Source organism: Pristiophorus japonicus, chromosome 7 (genome assembly GCF_044704955.1).
Source record: "Pristiophorus japonicus isolate sPriJap1 chromosome 7, sPriJap1.hap1, whole genome shotgun sequence".
NCBI classification, from domain to species: domain Eukaryota; kingdom Metazoa; phylum Chordata; class Chondrichthyes; family Pristiophoridae; genus Pristiophorus; species Pristiophorus japonicus.
The window spans coordinates 96,023,823-96,046,528 of NC_091983.1; the positions used below are offsets into that span (position 1 = coordinate 96,023,823).

General features: G+C 40.2%; 1 protein-coding gene across 2 annotated transcripts in view; it reads right to left on the reverse strand.

Moving 5' to 3' along the window:
* Positions 1-22,706, reverse strand: part of cad (carbamoyl-phosphate synthetase 2, aspartate transcarbamylase, and dihydroorotase) — a 116,789-nt gene that overhangs the window by 40,094 nt on the left and 53,989 nt on the right. For both annotated transcript variants that reach the window (XM_070885158.1, XM_070885160.1), the window contains exons 17-32: positions 21,015-21,259; positions 20,248-20,494; positions 16,878-16,976; positions 13,963-14,187; positions 13,550-13,732; positions 12,517-12,735; positions 10,882-11,049; positions 8,995-9,177; positions 7,972-8,076; positions 6,932-7,177; positions 6,712-6,793; positions 6,304-6,470; positions 5,771-5,935; positions 4,428-4,559; positions 2,798-2,999; positions 1,949-2,139 (exon numbers count right to left, since the gene is read on the reverse strand). In XM_070885158.1, the coding sequence (XP_070741259.1) occupies positions 1,949-2,139; positions 2,798-2,999; positions 4,428-4,559; positions 5,771-5,935; positions 6,304-6,470; positions 6,712-6,793; positions 6,932-7,177; positions 7,972-8,076; positions 8,995-9,177; positions 10,882-11,049; positions 12,517-12,735; positions 13,550-13,732; positions 13,963-14,187; positions 16,878-16,976; positions 20,248-20,494; positions 21,015-21,259 (2,859 nt within the window). The remainder of the gene's footprint in view (positions 1-1,948; positions 2,140-2,797; positions 3,000-4,427; positions 4,560-5,770; positions 5,936-6,303; positions 6,471-6,711; positions 6,794-6,931; positions 7,178-7,971; positions 8,077-8,994; positions 9,178-10,881; positions 11,050-12,516; positions 12,736-13,549; positions 13,733-13,962; positions 14,188-16,877; positions 16,977-20,247; positions 20,495-21,014; positions 21,260-22,706) is intronic.

The following is a 22,706-nucleotide window of genomic DNA, read 5'->3' on the forward strand; positions in this document are numbered from 1 at the left end:
TGGAATTCTCTGCCCAAGGAAGCAGTTGAGGCTAGCTCATTGAATGTATTCAAGTCACAGATAGATAGATTTTTAACCAATAAGGGAATTAAGGGTTATGGGGAGCGGGCGGGTAAGTGGAGCTGAGTCCACGGCCAGATCAGCCATGATCTTGTTGAATGGCGGAGCAGGCTCGAGGGGCTAGATGGCCGACACCTGTTCCTAATTCTTATGTTCTTATGTATCTGATGGTGAATGACGAAACCAGTTGTCCGCCACATCCGTTCTAGTCTGCGCCCTTTGGACTTGAGGGAGCGAAGATGAGGCCCATACCAGGGGGAAAGGCCAGAGTGGGAAAGATTAATGCTTTTAATAGGAACTTGGACATCAAAGGTGGTGGTGAGGGTGTGGTTGAGCAGATCGGTAGCTGCAGAAATGTCATGGTGAATGGAGGGCCAATGGTTGGACAGTTTGGGGTTGATAAGTGCAGTTGTAAGAGAGTTTGGAGAGTTTTTTTCCAGGGGCAGATGCAGAAGAAAGTAGGTTTGGATTGGGGAAGGGGGATGTGGGTCGAGAGCAATACAAGGAAATGATCACAGATGGCTTTACCTTTAATTGACACGGTTGGTATCGTGAGGCCACGAGAGATGGCAAAGTCAAGAGGGTGACCATGAATATGGGTTGAGGAATTTAGATGGAGGGAGAGATTAAGGGAAATGCACTCAGAGGAGAGAGTGCACGATGATTTGAGATAGAGGTTGAAGTCACCGAGGATGAGAACTCACTTGGTGCATAGGCTGAGGGAGGAAAGCAGTGAGGATATATCCGTGACAAAATTTTTAGCATACTTGGGTGGATGGTAGAGAATGAGAATTTTAAATGAGCGGTGAGAGAGGTGGAATAAGGTGAGATGTTCAAAGGAGAAAGTGCCGGAGGAGTAGGGGAACAGACCAAGGTATGAGTTGGTGATGGAACGACACCGCCACCACAGCAGTCTGGGCGGGGCAAGTGGTGGAAGGTATAGCCGGGAGGGGAGGCTTTGATTGAAGGTAATGCGGCATTATCCTTCAGCCAAGTTTCCGTTAGTGCCATGATGTTGATGCAATCATCCACGATAAGGTCATGGATGGCAAGGGCCTTTGTCGCAAGTGAACGGACATTTTGCAAGGATATCTGGAGAGGATCGGTGATGGTTGATCCACTGCCAGCATACATAGGGTCAGAGCTTGGAGAGATGAGTTGGATGGGGAGGAGATTGGCAAGGTTAGCTCTGCCTGGGCAAGCTGGGCAGTGAGAAAGTAGGATGGGACAGTTGGGGTTGCTGCTTGTGAGGAGATAGCAACGAGCGCCATGGTGGGCCTTCAGAGAATGTGAAGAGAGGCAGAGGGAAGCTGCAGGCTTATCTAAAAGGGAGTCAAGTCTGGGAGTAGGAAGGTTGTAGAGTAATGAAGGGTTGGCGTAGGGATTTTGGAGGACAAAGTAAACGAGAGAGGAGAGATGATAGGAGAGACTGACCAGGGAGGGAGAGAGAAAAAAAGCAAGAGAAGGAAGTGGAAATAGAAGTCAATGGAAATAGAAGCCTGCTTTTACCAGCCACAAGAGTTGAGTGGGCAATTGCTAGGTAGTTGTTGGGCAAATAGCCCAACTCGACGCCGCCAATACTCATTTTTCAGTGGGTTCGGATGATCTGTCAAGGAGTACACCTTGACAAATCACAAGTTCCGGATTTCAAGCATGTGCATGTGAAAATCCCAAACTTCCGGGGCCTCTCAAAAGAGAATATGACGGTGTACTCAGAGTATGTCGTTGAAGACACCGCAATTTCAGGGCCCAGACATTCCTATCCTCTTATAAACACAAAACTATAAAGATAGATTGATTTTGAATGAACATGCCACATACACTAAAAAAAAAAGTCTATTCTGCAATACAACATCAAAGACAGGATTTCTCAAAACTCAAACCCTACCTCCACATAGGTGTTTTCTTGAACTGGCAATGAAAAGATCTTACGAGGATTTTCATACAGTCGTTTAACTAGATCATCAATAGTGAGTCTTCCCTCACTGACGGCTGTGAGTAGTAGTGGCAGCATGGTCTCCAAGCCAGGGTAACCTGGTGGTGGCGAATCACTATTCTTTTCTTCAACAGAATGCGGGGCTAAAGAAGTGAAGATGAAATGTTAATAATAATAATAAAACACAATTACCCTGTCCAGTACCTTTGCAGGGCTTGTTTAATTTTTAACCCTTTAGTTGAAACAATTTTGATTTTAAGATTTTTATGAAATACAAATAACCACAGCACCACATTCAATTAATTGTCAAACCACACATAAAATACAGTTCTAACTAAATGTAGCAATATAAAATAATTTTAAACTATTGCTGTTATTGAATAAGCAATTGTTAGTGAGCATGATTTAGTATTTTAAGAGGCAAACTTAACAAAAAAAATTACATACTTTTTAGTTATGCTGTGGGGAAAGACAACTTCATGGAAAACACTGATCTGGCAGCAAAAAAACATTTCAGCTCATTTACTTCATATTGCCATTTGCATGGTTACTTGCTTTAAGCTTGAACCCACTCTGTACAGCTACAGCCACAGGAATCTCCCGGGACTGGGAACTGCAAAGATTATAGTAAATAAAACTGTTGTTTGCAAATAAAAAGAATGTATTTCATCAAGTCATCAAGATGTACAAAGATTAAGATTTTTCTGAAAACATGTACTACTTCCTTATTGGTTCTTCTAGTGACCCAAAAATTCAAAGTGATTTAAGAACTAAAACGAATGTGCCGACTCAATTACATACCATGATCAGTTGCAAAACAGTCGATGATATCCAAATTTTCCCAAAGAGCATTCACATCCTCTTTGGTACTGAGCATTGGTCTGACCTGGCCTTTGCCATGGCCTATACTTTCAAGGTCTTCCTCACTCAAGAACAAGTGGTGAGGAGCCACTTCACAGGTTACTTGTACACCTTTCTGTTTTGCAGCTCGAATAATCTGGATCTGTTGGACATAACAAATAAAGGGTTATATAATTGTGTGTCCAATAAAAGCCATGTTGCTTTCTCAGTCACTTTTAGATTTGAAATGACCCCTATTTTTTTTCTGGCTTAATAGGCTTGAGGGGCTGAATGTATTCCACGAATGAAATACAGAAATCTTATAAATACTATTTTACAGATTTCAGTATAATGCAATTTTATTGAATTTAGCCTCATGCTGATAGAAATGACACTAAGGTCGAGAATTTGGACTGGCAATTCGCCTGAAATTGGCCAAACCAGCGTAAAAGATTGGGGAATTTTAAGCTCAAGTTAGATCGAACAGAAATCACGTTTCCATAATCTTTAACGCGGATTTAAAACATCGCGCTGGAAGCCAGCCATGCGCACGCAACAGGCCACACCCCAGATCAAAATACAGAGCATGGCGAGTTCCTGCCAATTACGTCCGTTCGAGGAGGGATTCGGCTTTTTTTTAAAAAAAGGCACAAATAGGCACATTTTTTAAAAAAGTTTTTAAATATTAAAAAATATTTAATTTATTAAGAAACTGACTCGTGTACACCAACGAAACTAGTAAATGGTTCAGTATAGTTTTAAGTCATTAACAGCGATTTAAAATCAGGTTACTCACAGGTGGCAAGCTAGACACTTATTAAAAATGTTATTTTTGTAATAAACCCATTTTCAGCTGTATTAATAAAACTGTACCAGGTTACCACTCTTAAATACATCAATTAATCTTTTTTAATACAAGATGAAAAAATTAAACAATTACATTCTATTACGCTGGTTCATGGAAGATTTTACATCTGATTATGCAAATGAGCTCGTGCAGAAACTTGAACCATAACTTCACTTTGGAAAACCAGCGCAATTTGCGCCCAGATTGTCGATTGCGCCCAAAGCAGAAACTCGACCCCTGCATGTTTAATTTATATGGGGAGGGACTGCAACATTTTCTCGTTGTCTGGCTTCCATGGCTCTCACAGCCCAAAGCCCCACCTCATCCAGTTTTGGACTGGCCAAAGGATGGCCATAACTTTGGCTTTACAAAATTTATACTGACTTTGCTTTGCATAGCTGCTAAAAACAAAATTTAAGGGTTTATAGTCTAAACAACAGGTTGACATTTACTACAGTTCCCTTCTTATTGTCCACTAGGAAACTTTCCAAAAGCCACTTTAGTGGAATTTTTGTTCCTAGAACCTGAAAAGGGATATATATTACTTTGAAGTAGATAATCAACTGAAAGTTATTTCCAACTAGGAAATTTATAACAACTGAAGTATTAGTTTTAAAAATCTTCCAAAATGCAGATTTGTAACTTTAAAGCTAAGGCTTTGTAAAAATAAATACATATGTAATTGAATATATTGGAGAGAATTTTTAAATTTGGTAAGCGGTCAAAGAAAGTCTGTTTTCTTACCTCCTCCTTTCGAGCTACATGGCAAATATGAACTGGTCTCTGGTACAACTGAGCAACCATTAAAATGGCTGCCACAGTCTGTCTCTCAGCATGCACCACTATGGGCAAATGCTTTGGCCACTTCTCAAAGTGCTGAAAATGAGAAGTAATTGCATTTAAAATTCATAATTAAACAGTAAAAATGCACACAAAAAGGAACACCTACTATTTTCAAAACATATAACTTGGGTTTAGTGAGGTATTTCATTAAGAACAATAAATATGCCGAAGCTCTGATCTAAACAGAGGGTAGGTGCCTCGCCTGGGATGAAATGTGACAAACGCAAACTATGCTAGTCTGCTTTTGGAGTGTTTTTGAGAAAATGCTTATAGAGCTGTCTGGAGCACTTCTTTCTCACACTGAAAAGTTTTACAAAATAGAAAAGAAAAAAAAAAAGACAATTTAAGTTAGGATTGTAGCAAATAATTTCATGCAATCTAATGATCACTGGGTAAGGTGGGGTGTGAAGACAAGATGGAGACCTTTGGGAATTTCATATTACTACAAATTGAAACCACCACAAGGATTATGGTATGTCACTGAAAGCTTGGAGTGTTCTTTCAGAGATCACAAGCGGAAAGTTGCAAGGGCAGCACAATAATATTGAATAATTAGCACAACTGAAATACTTGTCCTGCTCCTCGCTCCCTCCCCCAAGCCGTGTGAGTGTGTGTGTGCAGGGTGGGGATGGAGAAGAGATAGAAACAAAAATGTTGCATAAACATTGGTCATGTGGGTAGGGCACTGCACCCCAGCATAAAGTTAGTACAGATGCAACGTCCCGAATCCGGAACTCCGAAAACCGTAATTGTTCGAAAACCGTACATTTAAGTGAGCGGCGAGGAGCAGAGGGGTCTGAATCCGGCAAAACCCGAAATCCAGCACGGATTCGGGCTGCGTGAGGTCCGAAATCCAGCAAAACCCGAAGATTCGGTTCCAAACTATTGATTTTCTTATCTGAAATCCGGGGGGAAAAAAAACAAAGACCGGCACGGACTCCCTCCCGAGGATTCTGGATTTCAGATGTTGTTCAGACTTCAAGGAGGAAAAAAATTTAAATTAACGAGAAAAATAATATAAGCCAATAGGGACTGAAAAAGTGTCCTTCCCACCATGAACAAAATGACTAACTGCCCACTTTTGCAGTGTAATTTAAACAATCAGATTTTGAGCACTTACAACACTGCTCCATAAAGGGACTATTGTACTCTTTATGTTATTCAGCTATGGTATAAGACATTAAAAAAATTATGTACCAAGACCAGAATCTGATCTTTACAAAATTTTTAAAAATCCACTATACCTCCATCCATAAGGATACATTGTCCATTTTGAGTGTTGAAAAAGTATCATTTAAATACATCTTCAAACCAGCAGCTGAATTGCTCATCAATGGCAAAACGTCAGCATTGTCTGAAGACGCTCCCAGAAATAATGCAAAGTCACACCGAGCACCAGCAGTTGCCAACTGGGGGGGAAAAATTGCCAAGACATTAAATTTTTACAATTAAGAAAACAAAATTAACTGTGACCTATAACTCTAACTGTTAAAAGCAAAAGACACATCTAATTTTAACAAAGTAAAAGCAAGATTATTCATCACAAGACTAAAAGCATTTATTTCATTCAAGTTCCTCCAAAAAGCATGGAGGATTTACTAATTCTCTTGATACTAGGCAGAACTCAAGTGTGCAATTTGACTGTCGTGTGCACTAGACTAGTTTGGCAGATTTTAAACATCAATAACGCTTGCCCTAAAATTGGACTGGAATTCAAAAATACTCAATACACCTGAACTTCCACTTTAAAGAAGTGACAATTCAATATACTATTTACCTTCTGTACGAGGGCAAATGAGGTCTGGTCTGTGATTGGTGGGTTTGTGTTGGGCATAGCACACACCATGGTAACTCCTCCTGCCAAAGCTGCGGCGGTGCCAGAAGCAAAATCCTCCTTATGGGTTCCACCTGGCTCACGAAGATGTACGTGGACATCAATCAAACCTAAAGATACAAAACGTACAGACAAGAGACATAAACCTTTACTTTTAAACATATACTGCATTACAAGGAATGCTGCTGTGCATGCAAACATTTTGTCTTTACTGTTCACACCTGTTTTACAAAATGCAAGGTTTGCTCTGACATTTAATTACTAATCAAATGTCACTAGCCGCTTAGACATATTGCTCAGAACTCAAATACTTACTAAAAAGTGACAGAACAAGATTACAGCTGACATTACCTGGTAAGCGAATCAATTTGTGAGAAGTCATAGAATCTACATGAGTCTTTACGGGAGGAGCACCACCTACCAGCCGCAAAGCCTAGAAAGGGAAGATACACCGATTAACAGATTAAAATTAGGTCATATTTTTCTTTTATCATTTATATTATATATATATATATATATATATATATATAAGACCCCATTCTCACAAGTCAAACTTTATCAGGGAACTTGCCTCCACAAAGAGTTTGGTGCATTTGATATCAATGATTAATGGAACAGAGTAATCTACAGCCAAACGTCTAGTACGGTAACCCTTGGTAACAAACGAAGAAAGACGTCTTCCTCCAGAGTTCCTCATGGAGAGATTTATAACCAAGTCAAAGTGATTTTCTTCTAGGTAGTCCACAATACTTCTATGCCTCTCTTTCAAAGGATAACCATTATCAGAATCTTCAAATGGCCAGTCCACTGCCTTAATCTGCAGAGAAAAGAACCAGAAGACAAAAAAAAAATTACTGGAAGTTAGCCAGAAAAAATTCAAGCATTGGTTGAGTTAATAAAAATGTTCAAGGGGGATTTCAGCATTAGGGCCTGAACTCAAATTCAGCCTAGAAGAATAAAGCTAGAATCCTTTCTTCTGCCAGCTGCAAGTTCGATTTATGAAATGAGATTGGCAGGTCTCAAACGAGTCAGGGGTGGGCATTACTCCGGGGCACAAATCTGTCCACAATTCAGCACCAGTTTTCTGCAGGTACCATTAAAAAATGTCACTGTTTCAGAAGCATTTAGTCTTGAGATTGCAGAAAAAGCACATTGGTGGGAGCACTGCACCTGACCATGTTGCATTTGACCGTGGAATTATTTCCAATGACAAGAGAAAAGATCCAGTCCTGACATCCTCCTACTTAACGCAAATGTGAAGATTCAAATATATTTTGACAGCTATTTGTATAAGAAAACTGTAGCCCCACCATTGTTTCAACTTAGTTTGATATTAAAAAACTGAATTTTAAATCAGCTTGAAGTTACACTTTGCATCAGAGAAACGAGCAATTTGTGCAGGACTTCCTCTATTGCCAACTGAATGAAGTAGAATTAATCAATTGCACTAATCTGTGCAGCATGTTGCTAACATTATCAACGAGTTCCATTATGTCATTTTTCAGAGTTTCCAAGTCACTAATTTTGCTGGTGAATTTTATCTCTTTGCATTAATTAATTTGGCTCATAGAAGCCATTCCAAATTTTACCCAAACGTGTACATATCCTTACCTTAATCCCATGCTCAGTGTAAAAATCTGCTGTACCCAAACTTGCATACAGACTATACCCAAGTTGCTCCAAAGATTGAACTGTGGATAGCAGCTCACTCTTGTTCTGGAATTTGAAGAAAATATTCTCAAAACTTCACATTACAATATTTGTTGGAAAATAATTAAAAACCCAATATAGATAACCATTAAGAATATTCTATTTCACCATTCTATTGAAAGCCATTAGGCAAGATAATTACCAAAAAAGGTTTAAATTTTTAAAAAAAGGACAAGGCAGAGATTGAAAAAGACGATTACTGCTACATAAAGCTATTCTTCAAATGAAGGTGCATTTATATCGGAACTTTCACAACCTCAGGACGTCGCAAAGTGCTTAACAGCCAATGAAATATTTTTGAAGTGCAGTAACTGTTGTAATGTAGGAAACTGTAGCAGCCAATTTACACAGCAAGATCCCACAAACAGAACCTAGATTTTAAAAAAACAGATGATCAGATAATCTACTTTGGTGGCGTTGGTTGTGGGACTCCGCTGCTCTTCTTCGCAAAGGATGTCCACCCAATGGGGCAGACAGGGCATCAGTTTGTCACATCTGAAAGGCAGCGACCCAAAAAGTGTATCACACCCTCAGTGCTGCACTGAAGTGTCAACCGAGATTATGTGCTCATATCTCTGGAGTGGGGCTTGAACCCACGACCTTCTAACTCGGGGGCTGGAGTGATACTGCTCAGCCAAGGCTGAGGTTTGAGTTATCTTATTTCTGTAATACTTGTATTTTTCTTATCACAGTGCTCGAGGTACAAATTGACAAAGCCAGTTGACCCAGGCAGACAGGAATTTTCTGGGATCTCGTGGTATTGCCCCTCCCTTGGGGCAAGCTCCTTTTCAAACAAAAAAGGCATTGTTGTGGTTTTCAAAACTTAGACAAATACTGCACCAGTACAACTTTAACCCCTGCAGTATATATGCTATTCTGGTAACACAAAAAACATACCCGAACCTTTTGTAAACTGACATTTACCTTGTAGCTGCCAATTGAAAGCAGTATGTTCTTTTTAGGTATTTTAAAGCCAGTGCTCAACATGGCCTTGAGGTACGCCTCATACCTATTTTCTCCAAAGCAGGCCACTTCTCCAGTACTTGTCATCTCCACCCCCAGGACCACATCTGCCCCAGCAAGACGGGAAAATGAAAACTGAGGCACCTACAAAGGAGATTACACACAACAAAATAATATTTCCTGAGAGCTGGTTTGACAACTCATTGAAAAGGTTTCCCACATTTTCAAGAACATGGCATAAGTTTGCAAAAGGCTACCATCCTATCTTAACAAATAGTCTGTTTCTTAACATTATTTACCAGATATCCGGTTTAAATAAAAACAGAATATGCTGGAAATACTCAGCAAGTCAGGCAGCATCTGTGGAGAGAGAAACAAAGTCAACGTTTCAGGTCGATGACCTTTTATCAAATCAGATCTGCTGAGTGTTTCCAGCATTTTCTGTTTTTATTAGTTCAGATTTCCAGCATCAGCATGTATTTTGCTTTTGATCCAGATTAAATATATAGTAAAGTCTTCTAACAGCTTTATTTTCTAATAAATTAAAGCTGATGATTACAATTTCCCTAATATTGGTTGCTCCAAGGCCAATCCATAAAATATGAATGGGAGCATGCATTTAAATACTGCAGCATTACAAGCAAAACTACTATGTGTAACATAGCCAAGTTTGCTGACGATACAAAGATGGGAGGAAAAGCAATGTGTGAGGAGGACACAGAAAATCTGCAAAAGGACAGAGACAGACTAAGTGAGTGTGCAAAAATTTGGCAGATGGAGTATAATGTTAGAAAGTGTGAGGTCATGCACTTTGGCAGAAAAAAATCAAAGAGCAAGTTATTATTTAAATGGAGAAAGATTGCAAAGTGCCGCAGTACAGCGGGACCTGGGGGTACTTGTGCATGAAACACAAAAGGATAGTATGCAGGTACAGCAAGTGATCAGGAAGGCCAATGGTATCTTGGCCTTTATTGCAAAGGGAATGGAGTATAAAAGCAGGGAAGTCTTGCTACAGCTATATAAGGTATTGGTGAGGCCACACCTGGAATACTGCGTGCAGTTTTGGCTTCCATATTTACGAAAGGATATACTTGCTTTGGAAGCAGTTCAGAGAAGGTTCACTAGGTTGATTCCAGAGATGAGGGGGTTGACTTACGAGGAAAGGTTGAGTAGGTTGGGCCTATACTCATTGGAATTCAGAAGAATTAGAGGTGATCTTATCGAAACGTGTAAGATTATGAGGGGGCTTGACAAGGTGGATGCAGAGAGGATGTTTCCACTGATGGGGGAGACTAGAAGTAGAGGGTATGATGTTAGAATAAGGGACAGGCCATTTAAAACTGAGATGAGGAGAAATTTCTTCTCTGAGGGTTGTGAATCTGTGGAATTCGCTGCCTCAGCGAACTGTGGAAGCTGGGACATTGAATAAATTTAAGACAGAAATAGACAGTTTCTTAAACGATAAGGGGATTAGAGATTATGAGGAGCAGGCAGGGAAGTGGAGCTAAGTCCATGATCAGATCAGTCATGATCTTATTGAATGGCGGAGCAGGCTCGAGGAGCCAGATGGCCTACACCTGCTCCTATTTCTTACGTTATGTTCTTATTGTAAATGTCAACAACATTTACGAACAAAGCAGAAATACTTAGAAATAACTATACACAAAGATACAAAAACGACATAACTTTCCGGTCAGATTTGGTTTCCCCATTAGCTTATGTCCACTTGCAATTTAGTTTCACGTGGTATTTTTAAAGGAAAGTCAAAAGTATGGTGAAAGGCAGTAGGCATAGAAGAAGCAATATTACTATTCTGTAATTCAATTATCTTTGTTAAGATCAGTTTACCTTTACTCCTACAACTCCTGTACCAGTCATTAGTCCCACAGGCTCAACCTCTTCACCCATAATAACTTGCGTAGCTAGGGCTATCATATCCACTCCAAGTGTTTTTGACACAAATGGGAAAGAACGTGAAACTCTTACATTGCATTCTATCACTTTGAGTTGGTCATCCTGTAGAGGAGAAAACAAAGAATATAAAATATCCATTTCATTGATTCAATTTACCAACAATCACCAGACATAGTGAAAATAAAATAGAAGACACACTTAATGAATGGCTGCGAGAAACGTGTTAACAGAGTCTGAGCTGACATACCGAAGCTGTATAATGTTCTGGAGGTTGCACTTTTAGTGTGCTGTTTAATTCTGGTCATCAAAAGCACATGGGAAACATCCAAGCCCTGAAGGCACTGCAAGACTGATCCCTTGTGTCACAGGACCAAGTTAGGCTGGAGAATCTCAGAGGGGATAATGTTAACTGTTGCCGATGGTGTTAAAGGGGTGATATTGGATTGGATGCCCGTTGTACACCTCACATGAATTTCCTTTCGACTGATAATGAAAAGGAAAAATCAGGCAAGGTGTAGAACATGCAGCCAATCGAAGACCACCCGTTTTACACTACTGCCAAGTTAAAATTACCCCAGACTTTTCTGCCTTGAAAAGGAGGTATACAATATGAGAGATATCGATGATATCAAGTACATCAGCAAATTCAGCAGGACCAGAAAAATCAAACCTGGGATCTTGCCATATAGCTTAGTTGCACACTGGACAATGCATTTAAACAGCAAGATATTAGGAGAGTCCAGAATCCATGTCCTTATTCTGTCCAGCACAAATGTGACTTCAAAGTTAGTCACTGTTTTTAATTTTGTCTGAGATTTGAGTATTGCTGCAATATTTTCATACACTGCAAAACTAAACGATAAAACTTGTACATAATTAATAGAAATGGGTAGTTTAATTATAGGAATCCAAAAACATCTGGGGATGGGGTGGTGCAATGGAACAGGGACTAGTCATTATCTAGGTGTAAGGGTTCTCTACCTGTAAGGATCCAAATGTGAAATGAGTTTGAGCAGTCTCAATCCAGTTTTTGTGGGCATGGTTCACAGCACAAAACTGTCCCCAATTCAGCACTAAGTTGGCAATCTCCAAGGGGTCACAGGTTGGCCGGAATGAGAAATGGAAAATTATTATACTGATGCAGTACAGGCTACTTTTGTGAAATTGGGGTCGAAGCATGTTAGAGATGGATCCAACAGTGATATGACCTGGAATAATTAACACGAACAATGAGTGCTTAAAATAGAGAGTTCCCAGCGTAAAGATCTTTCACTACAATGAACAAAAATTAAGGAAAACTACCCAAAAGCTTGCAGCCTAGGCTTTTCTGTTGGTATAGAACACAGAAAATAAATTCAATTCGCCATCTGTCTGGAATAATAGGACAAAGTAGAATACTGAAAAAAAGGCTTTCTTCCATTTCTCCAAGCACATGTTCAGCCATGAACTCATTGAATGGCGGTGCAGGCTCGAAGGGCCGAGTGGCCTACTCCTGCACCTATTTTCTATGTTTCTATTGCAATTCAAACAACACAGGGCAATTAATAATTGATCAAACAAGGATTTAACCTTTGCAATGAGCTGAAGGTTGAAAGGTCCAGTGGCTTGTAGCTCCTGTCCAATAGCATGGACTATAGCTTTGATTCTCTCTGTTGTTTTCTGGTTGAGGTCTTGAGGTGGAGTTACCAGTGTAGCATCTCCAGAGTGGACCCCCGCATTTTCTACATGCTCGGATATAGCTACTGCTATCACTACTCCATCACAGGCGACTGCATCCACATCAATTTCCTGTATACCATAAATGTGGTAGCTTGTTTCATTACAACAGTTAATAGTACATACAAGTTAACCAAATGGCGTTTAAAACACTAACCTTTTGCCAAAAATTGTTAAAATAAGTACACACACTTTCACCGAATACATAATGTTGGACTTTATATTAAAGTTAGACTTAATTAGGCAATAATGAAGAAAAATTGTGCACATCACAAAATGTTTCACCACACCACCAGCTTTAATACAAGAGACTAAATTAATTACAAGAATTCCCATCTCCCCCAGATATGTGGCTTCACATTCATTATTGCCTTTAGTTCAAAAGACAAGTCTGATTCCAAAAATGCAAGATTTAAGTCAAAATTCAGCTTAATACAAATTTTAAACCTAAGTGACCAGCTCAGACAGCTGGTTCACACAGATGCAATATACAATGAAAAAACATAAGATACTCTCAAAACATACTCGGGGGGTCATTAGCTAGTCTGGGTGCTAAAATTCTTCTGAAAGAAATCACACCTTAAAAACTTAAGATTTCCACAAATTTGTGTGATTAAAAAAGAAATCTCACTCACTGTAAATATCTTTTGGCAGGAATGGACACAAGCAAATAAATGTAATCGAAACGCTGAAGTACATGATACCTGACTGATAGATATCGGTAAAATGGGGGCGGGGGGGAAAAGAACTTTACCCTTCTTTTAATCTTAAAATACATGCTTGAAAATAAAGCAGGGTCGGTCAGAAAGCAGCGACAGTGTTTCTAGGCTGACGAAAATAGCATTGGAAAAAAATTTAAAACTTTGAGAAAATCTATTTTTTTAACCTTTGCCTCTTGAATGAATTTGGAAATGACAACTGGGTACTCCTTCGAAACAGCTACTGCACTACTGAGAAACTTCTCCAGGTCACTGTCAGAATAAGCCACATTCATAGCAACCCCACTCAGCACGTACGATGGGCGAATGAGACACGGATAACCAACTTTTGTGCAAAACTGCTTGGAGGACTGTAAAAAAAAGAAGACTGTTAAGTAAAGGAACACGTTCTGCTTTAATGTTAAGTTATAGAACAAGAAAACATGATATAATCCTTCAAGTGTTGAACTCAGCAATAATTAATGTGGCAATAATAATTAATATTTAGCTGCAAAACAGATTAAAATGAAAAACATTGTATAAACCAAATTAACTTGCAAACTGTGGATAGTTTAACTGCTTACAATAAATGCACACACACCTCTGTGTCAGACAGTTCCTTCCACCGTGGCTGGCTAATACCAATCGTATCCAGCATTCGTGAGAATTTGAAGCGATTTTCAGCTGTATCAATGGATTCTGGTGAAGTGCCCAGGATTCTGCACTGCTGACGATGCAGATCCATGGCAATATTGTTTGGCAACTGCCCACCCATAGACAAGATTATACCCTCTGGGTTTTCCAGTTCGTAAATATCCATCACAACCTGAAAAGACAATAAAAACACTGAAGATATTTCACTCTCAAGGGTACTTCTATTTTAGCAAAATCAACATTTCCGAAATATTGTCTTTTCCCCCCTCATAATTTACTTGGACAGCCCATTGCCAAAGCCCCTTACAGATTGCCTGGATTAAGTAGTTGATGACTGAGCATCTAGCCTGTGGCCAACTTTCACATGTGGGTCCTCCCATTACACTAAAAAGCAGATACCGAGGCAAACAAAAGAGATGGAAAATCGGAGTTTGGGATAGCAGCTGCTTGAAGTATTACCAGGAGGCCAGGAATACAAAAAGTTAGGGTCTGATACCAACCTTAATTCAACTGTAGAGAGACAAGCCATTGCATATGCACCTGCAACTGGCAGAAACATCACTTGATTGGATATGGCACATTCCCAGGATAACTCTGGTATTCCAACTGTTATCATGAGCCTTGTTGCTCATCATACCAATTGGAAGGAAGTGTCTGGTATTTACTGTCTGCCTACGATGGGTGCAAATCCACCCATCTCAGTTGTTCAATAAATGACTCGACACGACCAACCTGGGGGAGCATTGAAGGGGGAAACAAGGTCGCCTCTGTGGATTTCAAGGTGATATGCAAAATCATAAGGAGAATGGGACAGTCAATCCTCCATGGGAGACTGCAAGAAAGTATCCAGTACCTTCATCCAGCACGCTTTGGGAAAATAGGTCAAACTGGACATCAAAGCTCGTGGGGGTGTTGACAACTAAAAAGTACCAGCACAACAGCTGGAAAGCTGCAACATAAAGGGAAAAAGGATGGTTTAGTGTGTGATCTGCTTCAAGGTCTGTTCAATAAGTTAAAACATCTTGCAAAGGCCTTGGGACTGTAAGCATCCCGTGTCCTGGTGGGTGAAGTCATCAGACCTAGTACATAGAATGTCTGAGATATGGTAAGAATTAGGACAAACGTCTTTCTAGGATAAAATGGTGCTGGAGATGACCATAAGGCTTGCAGAAAAACCCAATAAAAGGAAAGTCGAGCCCCCAGTTAGGTAGAGCTCTCGCGGCGATTTGTGATATTGATAAGAGGAAAATTCATCACCATTGCGTTCTGGGCTCAGATATTGAGGTTGTAGTGTTTATACCCATGTATGTTACATTTATGTTTCAGTGTATTGCTTGTGATTATTAGTAATATTTATGTTTCAGTAGGTGAATAAAACTCTCTAGCGACTCCAGTGGCAGAACTCTATTTAATCGATAGAGTGGACAAGTAAGATTAAACCACCCGAGAAATTTAATGATGCAACACCATTACTGTGATCTGATGTAATCAGATCACAGTAATCCAAGGTGCTGTTGATGATTAGACCAACCAGACTACTGCATCAGTGGTACGTGGAGTGTTAAAACAGTCAGTGAGATTCTTCCCACTTGGCTCCACAAACCCTTGCAATCCAATGGTTTAATAGGTATCTGACCTAGCTGGGCATGGAGAAAGAGTCTACTCCACAACATGTAAAGCGAAACTCAACTTATATGGATACCTTCGTAGTCCAGTTGGAAGACTTTTAGGCATTGGTTTCCACGCATGTTAAGTTTATCATGAATAAAAAAACTTGAACAAAACAATCTAGCTTTTGGGCATCTCCACATGTGCCATAATTCAATCCAGTGAGTACTTGAGCAATGTAAAGAGTTAATCCAACCTGTACTGCTAGCATTTGTTCAGGAGAACAAGAATGGCACTATCAATTGACAATCCCAACCTCAATATTCTCGCCCTCCTGAAGGTAACTCACGCGATGAAATATAATTTCATGAAAACTACCAGACCTCCCATTCTTTATCTGTGAACCTAAACAATCAGCGAGGTTCACTTTCTATTCAAGCTTTTCTTCAACAAATAACCAAACATGCATACTTTGCAACATGGGTCAATGGATAATGATTAGTAGCTTGAATTTTCGACTTCCTAGCATGATATGCTGAATCCAATTGTTGCACCCCCACAACTTCCAAGCTGAAATATTAATCTCTTTTTTCTATATGGCTCAACACCACATAATAGTGTATTTATCATCTGAATCTTTTGGAGAGGCTCTATCCTGCCGCGCATTTAAAAAGGGGGACAGGCGAGTTCAATTCAAGAAATGAGAGTACTTATTGTCTCACAGAATCAGATAATTCAGTCCCAACTCACAACACACTTTCTCTATAGTATCACAGGGAGCCTTGCTGTTTTAGTGCAGCAGATACAATGGAATGGTATGGTGGAGGAAGCAATTTCTATCACAATATCTGCTCCACATCATCAGTGATAGAGATTGTAATGTTTATAGCATGAAATCTCATTGAGGGTGTGTTTTGTTTATTAAGTTCCAATCAAAAAAGTGATGTAGGCATAATTAAAAGTCTTAAATATTTTTGTGTACACACATTATATATCAGATGCACATTTTCCAAAATTGACATGACTACTTTATGAAATGAACATTCTAGCAAACCCAGAATATGAACCGCTGAAAAAAATGACAATCCTGCAAAGTACAAATATTAGACATTTTAAGTTTTCATTTGAATAAAAATTCTCTTCCAAATATTAAATGCGATCATAAATTTCTGAACTGTCAATTGTTTGTATTTGTAACATAGGGACAACAGTGAGAATAATCGGCCAGATATTAACTTTAAAAAAGTAACTTACCTCAAATGATATTTCATCAAAGTAAAGCCTGTCACACATATCATAATCTGTACTGACAGTTTCAGGATTATAATTCAACATTATGGTTTTGTAGCCCATCTGTATGGAATAAAGCACCAATAATTTAAAGGCATTCAAGCTTTCAAGAAAATGAAATGCAGCATGCTACACATCTGCTGGTTGATCAAATGCTGAATTTATATCCACTCATTGGGTGGTGGGGAGACAATATAAAGATTTACACTACATACACAAGTCCAAATATCAGTCTTTACATTAATAGTTCAGGACTAGTTTAAAAAAAACATCTATGTATTGGGCAAATTTTTAAAATGACAAACTATTAGTCAGCAATTTGTTGTTACAGGAACAGTACTACAGTAATAAACTTAATCTTAAATTACAAATACTTAATGTTACTGATTGAAAAATGCTAAATTCAAACATTAACACCTCAAACCTTCCATACTCATTATCCATGGATAATGGCCAGGAGTTTCGGTTGCTAGGATTTTCATTCACCTCCATTATGGCAACATAAATTGGTGCTGGCAAAGTTGATCCATCGGTTAATCTGCAAACAAAGCATTCCATGTACTTGTCTATGACTCCCATCAAATCCAAGAGTTTCGGTAGGCAACCACAGGCCCAGCTGGAGAGGGAGTGCTGAAGGCAGTATGTGCTCACATCCAGCAATCAATCTCTTTGGTAATCTCTGTTGAGATCAGCACTGCATACCGACCAACTTTGAAATGATCAGAGAACCTGTTGAAATGCATTCTTGTGGCAGTGAGTAGAGCATTTAGTGAATCCTCATCATCATAGGCAGTCCCTCAGAATCGAGGAAGGCTTGCTTCCACTCTTAAAATGAGTCCTTAGGTGGCTGAAGACAAACGTAGGTCCCTTGCAGTCAGACTCAGGTGAATTTATAATGGGGAACAAAGAAATGGCAGACCAATTGAACAAATACTTCGGTTCTATCTTCACGAAGGAAGACACAAATAACCTTCCGAATGTACTAGGGGACAGTCGGTCTAGTGAGAAGGAGGAACTGAAGGATATCCTTATCAGGCGGGAAATTGTGTTCGGGAAATTGATGGGATTGAAGGCCGATAAATCCCCGGGGCCTGATGGTCTGCATCCCAGAGTACTCAAGGAAGTAGCCCGAGAAATAGTGGATGCATTGGTGATCATTTTCCAACAGTCTATTGACTCTAGATCAGTTCCTATAGACTGGAGGGTAGCTAATGTAACATTTTAAAAAAGGAAGGAGAGAAAACGGGTAATTATAGATCGGTTAGCCTGACATCAGTAGTGGGGAAAATGTTGGGATCAATTATTAAGGATGAAATAGCAGCGCATTTGGACAGCAGTGACAGGATTGGACCAAGTCAGCATGGATTTATGAAAGGGAAATCATGCTTGACGAATCTTCTGGAATTTTTTGAGGATGTAACTAGCAGAGTGGACAAGGGAGAACCAGTGGATGTGGTGTATTTGGACTTTCAAAAGGCTTTTGACAAGGTCCCACACAAGAGATTGGTGTGCAAAATCAAAGCGCATGGTATTGGGGGTAATGTACTGACGTGGATAGAGAACTGGTTGGCAGACAGGAAGCAGAGAGTCGGGATAAATGGGTCCTTTTCAGAATGGCAGGCAGTGACTAGTGGAGTGCCGCAGGGCTCAGTGCTGGGACCTCAGCTCTTTACAATATACATTAACGATTTAGATGAAGGAATTGAGTGTAATATCTCCAAGTTTGCAGATGACACTAAACTAGGTGGCGGTGTGAGCTGTGAGGAGGATGCTAAGAGGCTGCAGGGTGACTTGGACAGGTTAGGTGAGTGGGCAAATGCATGGCAGATGCAGTATAATGTGGATAAATGTGAGGTTATCCACTGTGGTGGTAAAAACAGGAAGACAGATGATCAGAATGGCAGCAGATTAGGAAAACAGGAGGTGCAACGAGACCTGGGTGTCATGGTACATCAGTCATTGAAAGTTGGCATACAGGTAGAGCAAGCGGTGAAGAAGGCAAATGGTATGTTGGCCTTCATAGCTAGGGGATTTGAGTATAGGAGCAGGGAGGTCTTACTGCAGTTGTACAGGGCCTTAGTGAGGCCTCACCTGGAATATTGTGTTCAATTTTGGTCTCCTAACCTGAGGAAGGACGTTCTTGCTATTGAGGGAGTGCAGCCAATGTTCACCTGACTGATTCCAGGGATGGCTGGGATGTCATATGAGGAGAGGCTGGATCAACTGGGCCTTTATTCACTGGAGTTTAGAAGGATGAGAGGGGATCTCATAGAAACGTATAAGATTCTGACGGGACTGGACAGGTTAGATGCGGGAAGTATGTTCCCGATGTTGGGGAAGTCCAGAACCAGGGGACATGGTCTTCGGATAAGGGGTAAGCCATTGAGATGAGGAGAAACTTCTTCACTCAGAGTTGTTAACCTATGGAATTCCCTGCCGCAGAGTTGTTGATGCCAGTCCATTGGATATATTCAAGAGGGAGTTAGATATGGCCCTTACGGCTAAGGGGATCAAGGGGTATGGAGAGAAAGCAGGAAAGGAGTACTGAGGGAATGATCAGCCATGATCTTATTGAATGGCGGTGCAGGCTCGAAAGGCCGAATAGCCTACTCCTGCACCTATTTTCTATGTTTCTATGAACAATCCCATACGAGAACCACGGTTCCATTATCTGGAACATTATAAACTGAAGCCACATTTTTCAAGTAGTCCTTTAAAGAATATCATTTTGGTGGTCCCTCGTATCAAGGATGACTTGCTTCCACGCCAAAAAGGGGCGAGTTCACAGGTGTTTCAATGAAGGACCTAATATTCCAGGACCCGAACTACATGTTGATGGGTGGAAGAGACCTGTGCGTGGATTTTTTTTAAAAACATGTGTTGGCCGCTGCACATCAGCCACCACACGGGCTTGACAGAGCAAGGTCTTGGTCCACCAGTGGCAAAGATTAGGGATTAACTAAGACGACTGGAGACCAGCTCTGCTGCACGGACCTAGTGTACACACATATTGCACTGTGGGCTGGCCCGTGCTGCCCCTGGGCCTTCGCCTCTCCTGGGACCTGATCACGTCGCTCTGCAATCTCTCGCCGCTCCTTCGTCCACGACCTCGCTGCTCCTGCTGTATCTGCTCACGCTCCAATCACCGTTATGGTAATGTCCAATCCAGTTGCCCTCTTCCCAGCCGTCGCCTTCCTGAACCAGCTCATGCTGCACCTTGAAATGGTATGCTCTTTTTAAGGTTCCGATCTGCTGATGGTCCTTGCAAGTCGGGGTCGCTGCACCGAATTGGGCCTATATAAAATATACCAATAAAGCAATTTTGAAGACTAACCTTGCGTAACTGTTGGATACATCGAACAGCACACCAATCAAACTCGACGCTGCTCCCTATTCTGTATACACCGGAACCGATCACCATCACGTGAGGCTTGGTAAAGTCGAGGTCATGTTCGATACCGTTATACGTCAAATAGAGATAGTTGGTTTGAGCAGGCCATTCAGCTGCTACTGTATCAATCTGTTTCACCACCGGAAGGATTTTCCATTCCTGTCTCAATCGCCTCACTGCCAGCTCTGTACTAAGGAAAGACAACCAAAACAATTTATAGGTCATCACCCCTTGGATACAAAGATGTTGAACATGTATCTACCCAAGGAGCAAGAGTTAATATCCAAATCTGAACTTTGAATCTAATTTATTGTTTGCCACTCGAAACCCAGTGACATCCCTTGATCAAGTTTGGTGCAGGCTAGAACACTAGTACACATAATGTAAGCCAAAAGCAACCTGCAACTACAAGTCTAAAAAATAGCATACCCGAGAATCAAAAACATAAGTGGTCAGCTTTCAAACAATGCAGGGCCACAGTGATTTGATTTTTCCCGAGGATCTGAAGTACTCCAAGGAACTGGAGGTGACCATCAGAAACAGCAATGGTCTAGTTGACAGTCTACCTAGTAACATTGTAGTTGTGTAGGAATAATGAATGGTCACATTCAAATAGTTAATATCTTCGTCAAATCTGATTGCTTTTAGAATGCCTGCTTTGGAAAACAATTTGCACTAGAAAGTCAATGTGAATTGCCCCAGTGGTTTACCTCTGTATGGCCATTGCAATCTGCTTATCAGAGAAACCAAGACGTTTAGCTTTCAGGAGATCACGAAAAGGCATTTCATCCTTCATATACAACTCGAGCTTCCGTGAATATTCTACAATGTTCTTCATCTTGTGAAGAAACCACTTGTCAATTCTAGTCAATTCATACAGACGGTCAATTTTGTAACCTGCCCTCAAGGCTGCAGCAAGGACAAAGATTCTCTTATCTGTTGGAGTTTCAAGTTCCTAAGAAACAATGCAACAAAGTGGTACATTAACAAGCAATCAATTTAAAATTAATATTGGAACAATTTTAAAAAAAAACTTGGATGTTGGATCTTTTGGAGGAATGTTCTAAAATTGGTAACAAGCTACAATTTTTCTATGGTAATTAGATATGTACAAATGTAGGCAAAACGACATTTGGTGGTCGAACATGCAACAGTGGAAAGAGTTTGCCCTTATGATTCCCATCACACTGCAATGTCCTGATCACACTCAGCATTACGGCAAGTTCTCCCTGATTGGGAGAGCAATATTAACTTGGGCTGCTTTAATTTACGTAACACCAACACATCACAGTCAGACTCAGGGGAACATTGTTTCTCAGCCCCCACAGGAGAATTGTGTGCAGAGATAGGAGGAAAGAAAGATTAAAAATTAAGGATTAAAAAAATCACAAAAAGATGCAAGAAGTTTTCAACATTCTTAAACGACAATGTTATCAGCAGTCATTTAAAGCTCATCAGGCACAATATTACATCGTGTTAGATAGCAGGAGCCCTTTTTGCTTCAAATGTGACCACTTCAGGGTGTACATCAGAACAGGCAAGAAAACTTGCTATTGTTCCAAGAAGATCAGAACTCAGCACAAGATTTATTCCCCCCCCCCATCCCCAAATAGGAATGTTGCCATGTTCGAGAAAGCCAACTAAACTAATAGAGTTGGGAGGTAAACAATGTTGTAATCGGCAGGGACAGATCGGCCTATATGATTTGAATACATGACAGATTAATTGACCAAATCAGGAATTGAAGCAATTTCACCAGGGAGTACATCAGGGATTGATTTTTAAAGTTGCAATAAATTGTAATGTTATTACAGTAAATGCACTGGATTACTTTAACTATTGCATTTGTGACTGTATCGGGTCAAACTGTAAATACATAAAAACAGTAAAATTATGGCATCATGCACAGCATCATATTTTTGGAATGTTTTCTATCATATAACTTGGGAAGAAAATTAAAAAAAAACATGTCCCTATTTATGAAAAAGTACATGATTGCAGCATCTCGTGTGATATGCAATGGCAGGCAACTCCCACCATTCTCATGTTTTGTCTAAGTCTCAAGCAATCTCAGGCGTTTCACTTTTCACAATCATCACCAGAAATGAGAAAAGACATCTACCTTTTCCCACCCAGATCCTCGTTAATGCTCACTTTGGTTAGCAACTTTAATGTCACTAATGTACAGAAAGACTAAGTTCAATTTCAGACATAAGAATACAAGCTAAGGACTAAACAAGAATAAGCTGTCAGAAGCTTGAAAAATAAATCTTTTTTTGGAATGACTGATACAGCAATGCAATTTAAAAAAAACGAGGGGAATTTTATGGTGGGAGCGGCTGCAGGTAGGGGAGGGGGGTTAAATGGTCAAAAATTCGAGGCATGTCGGGAAGCCAGCTCCA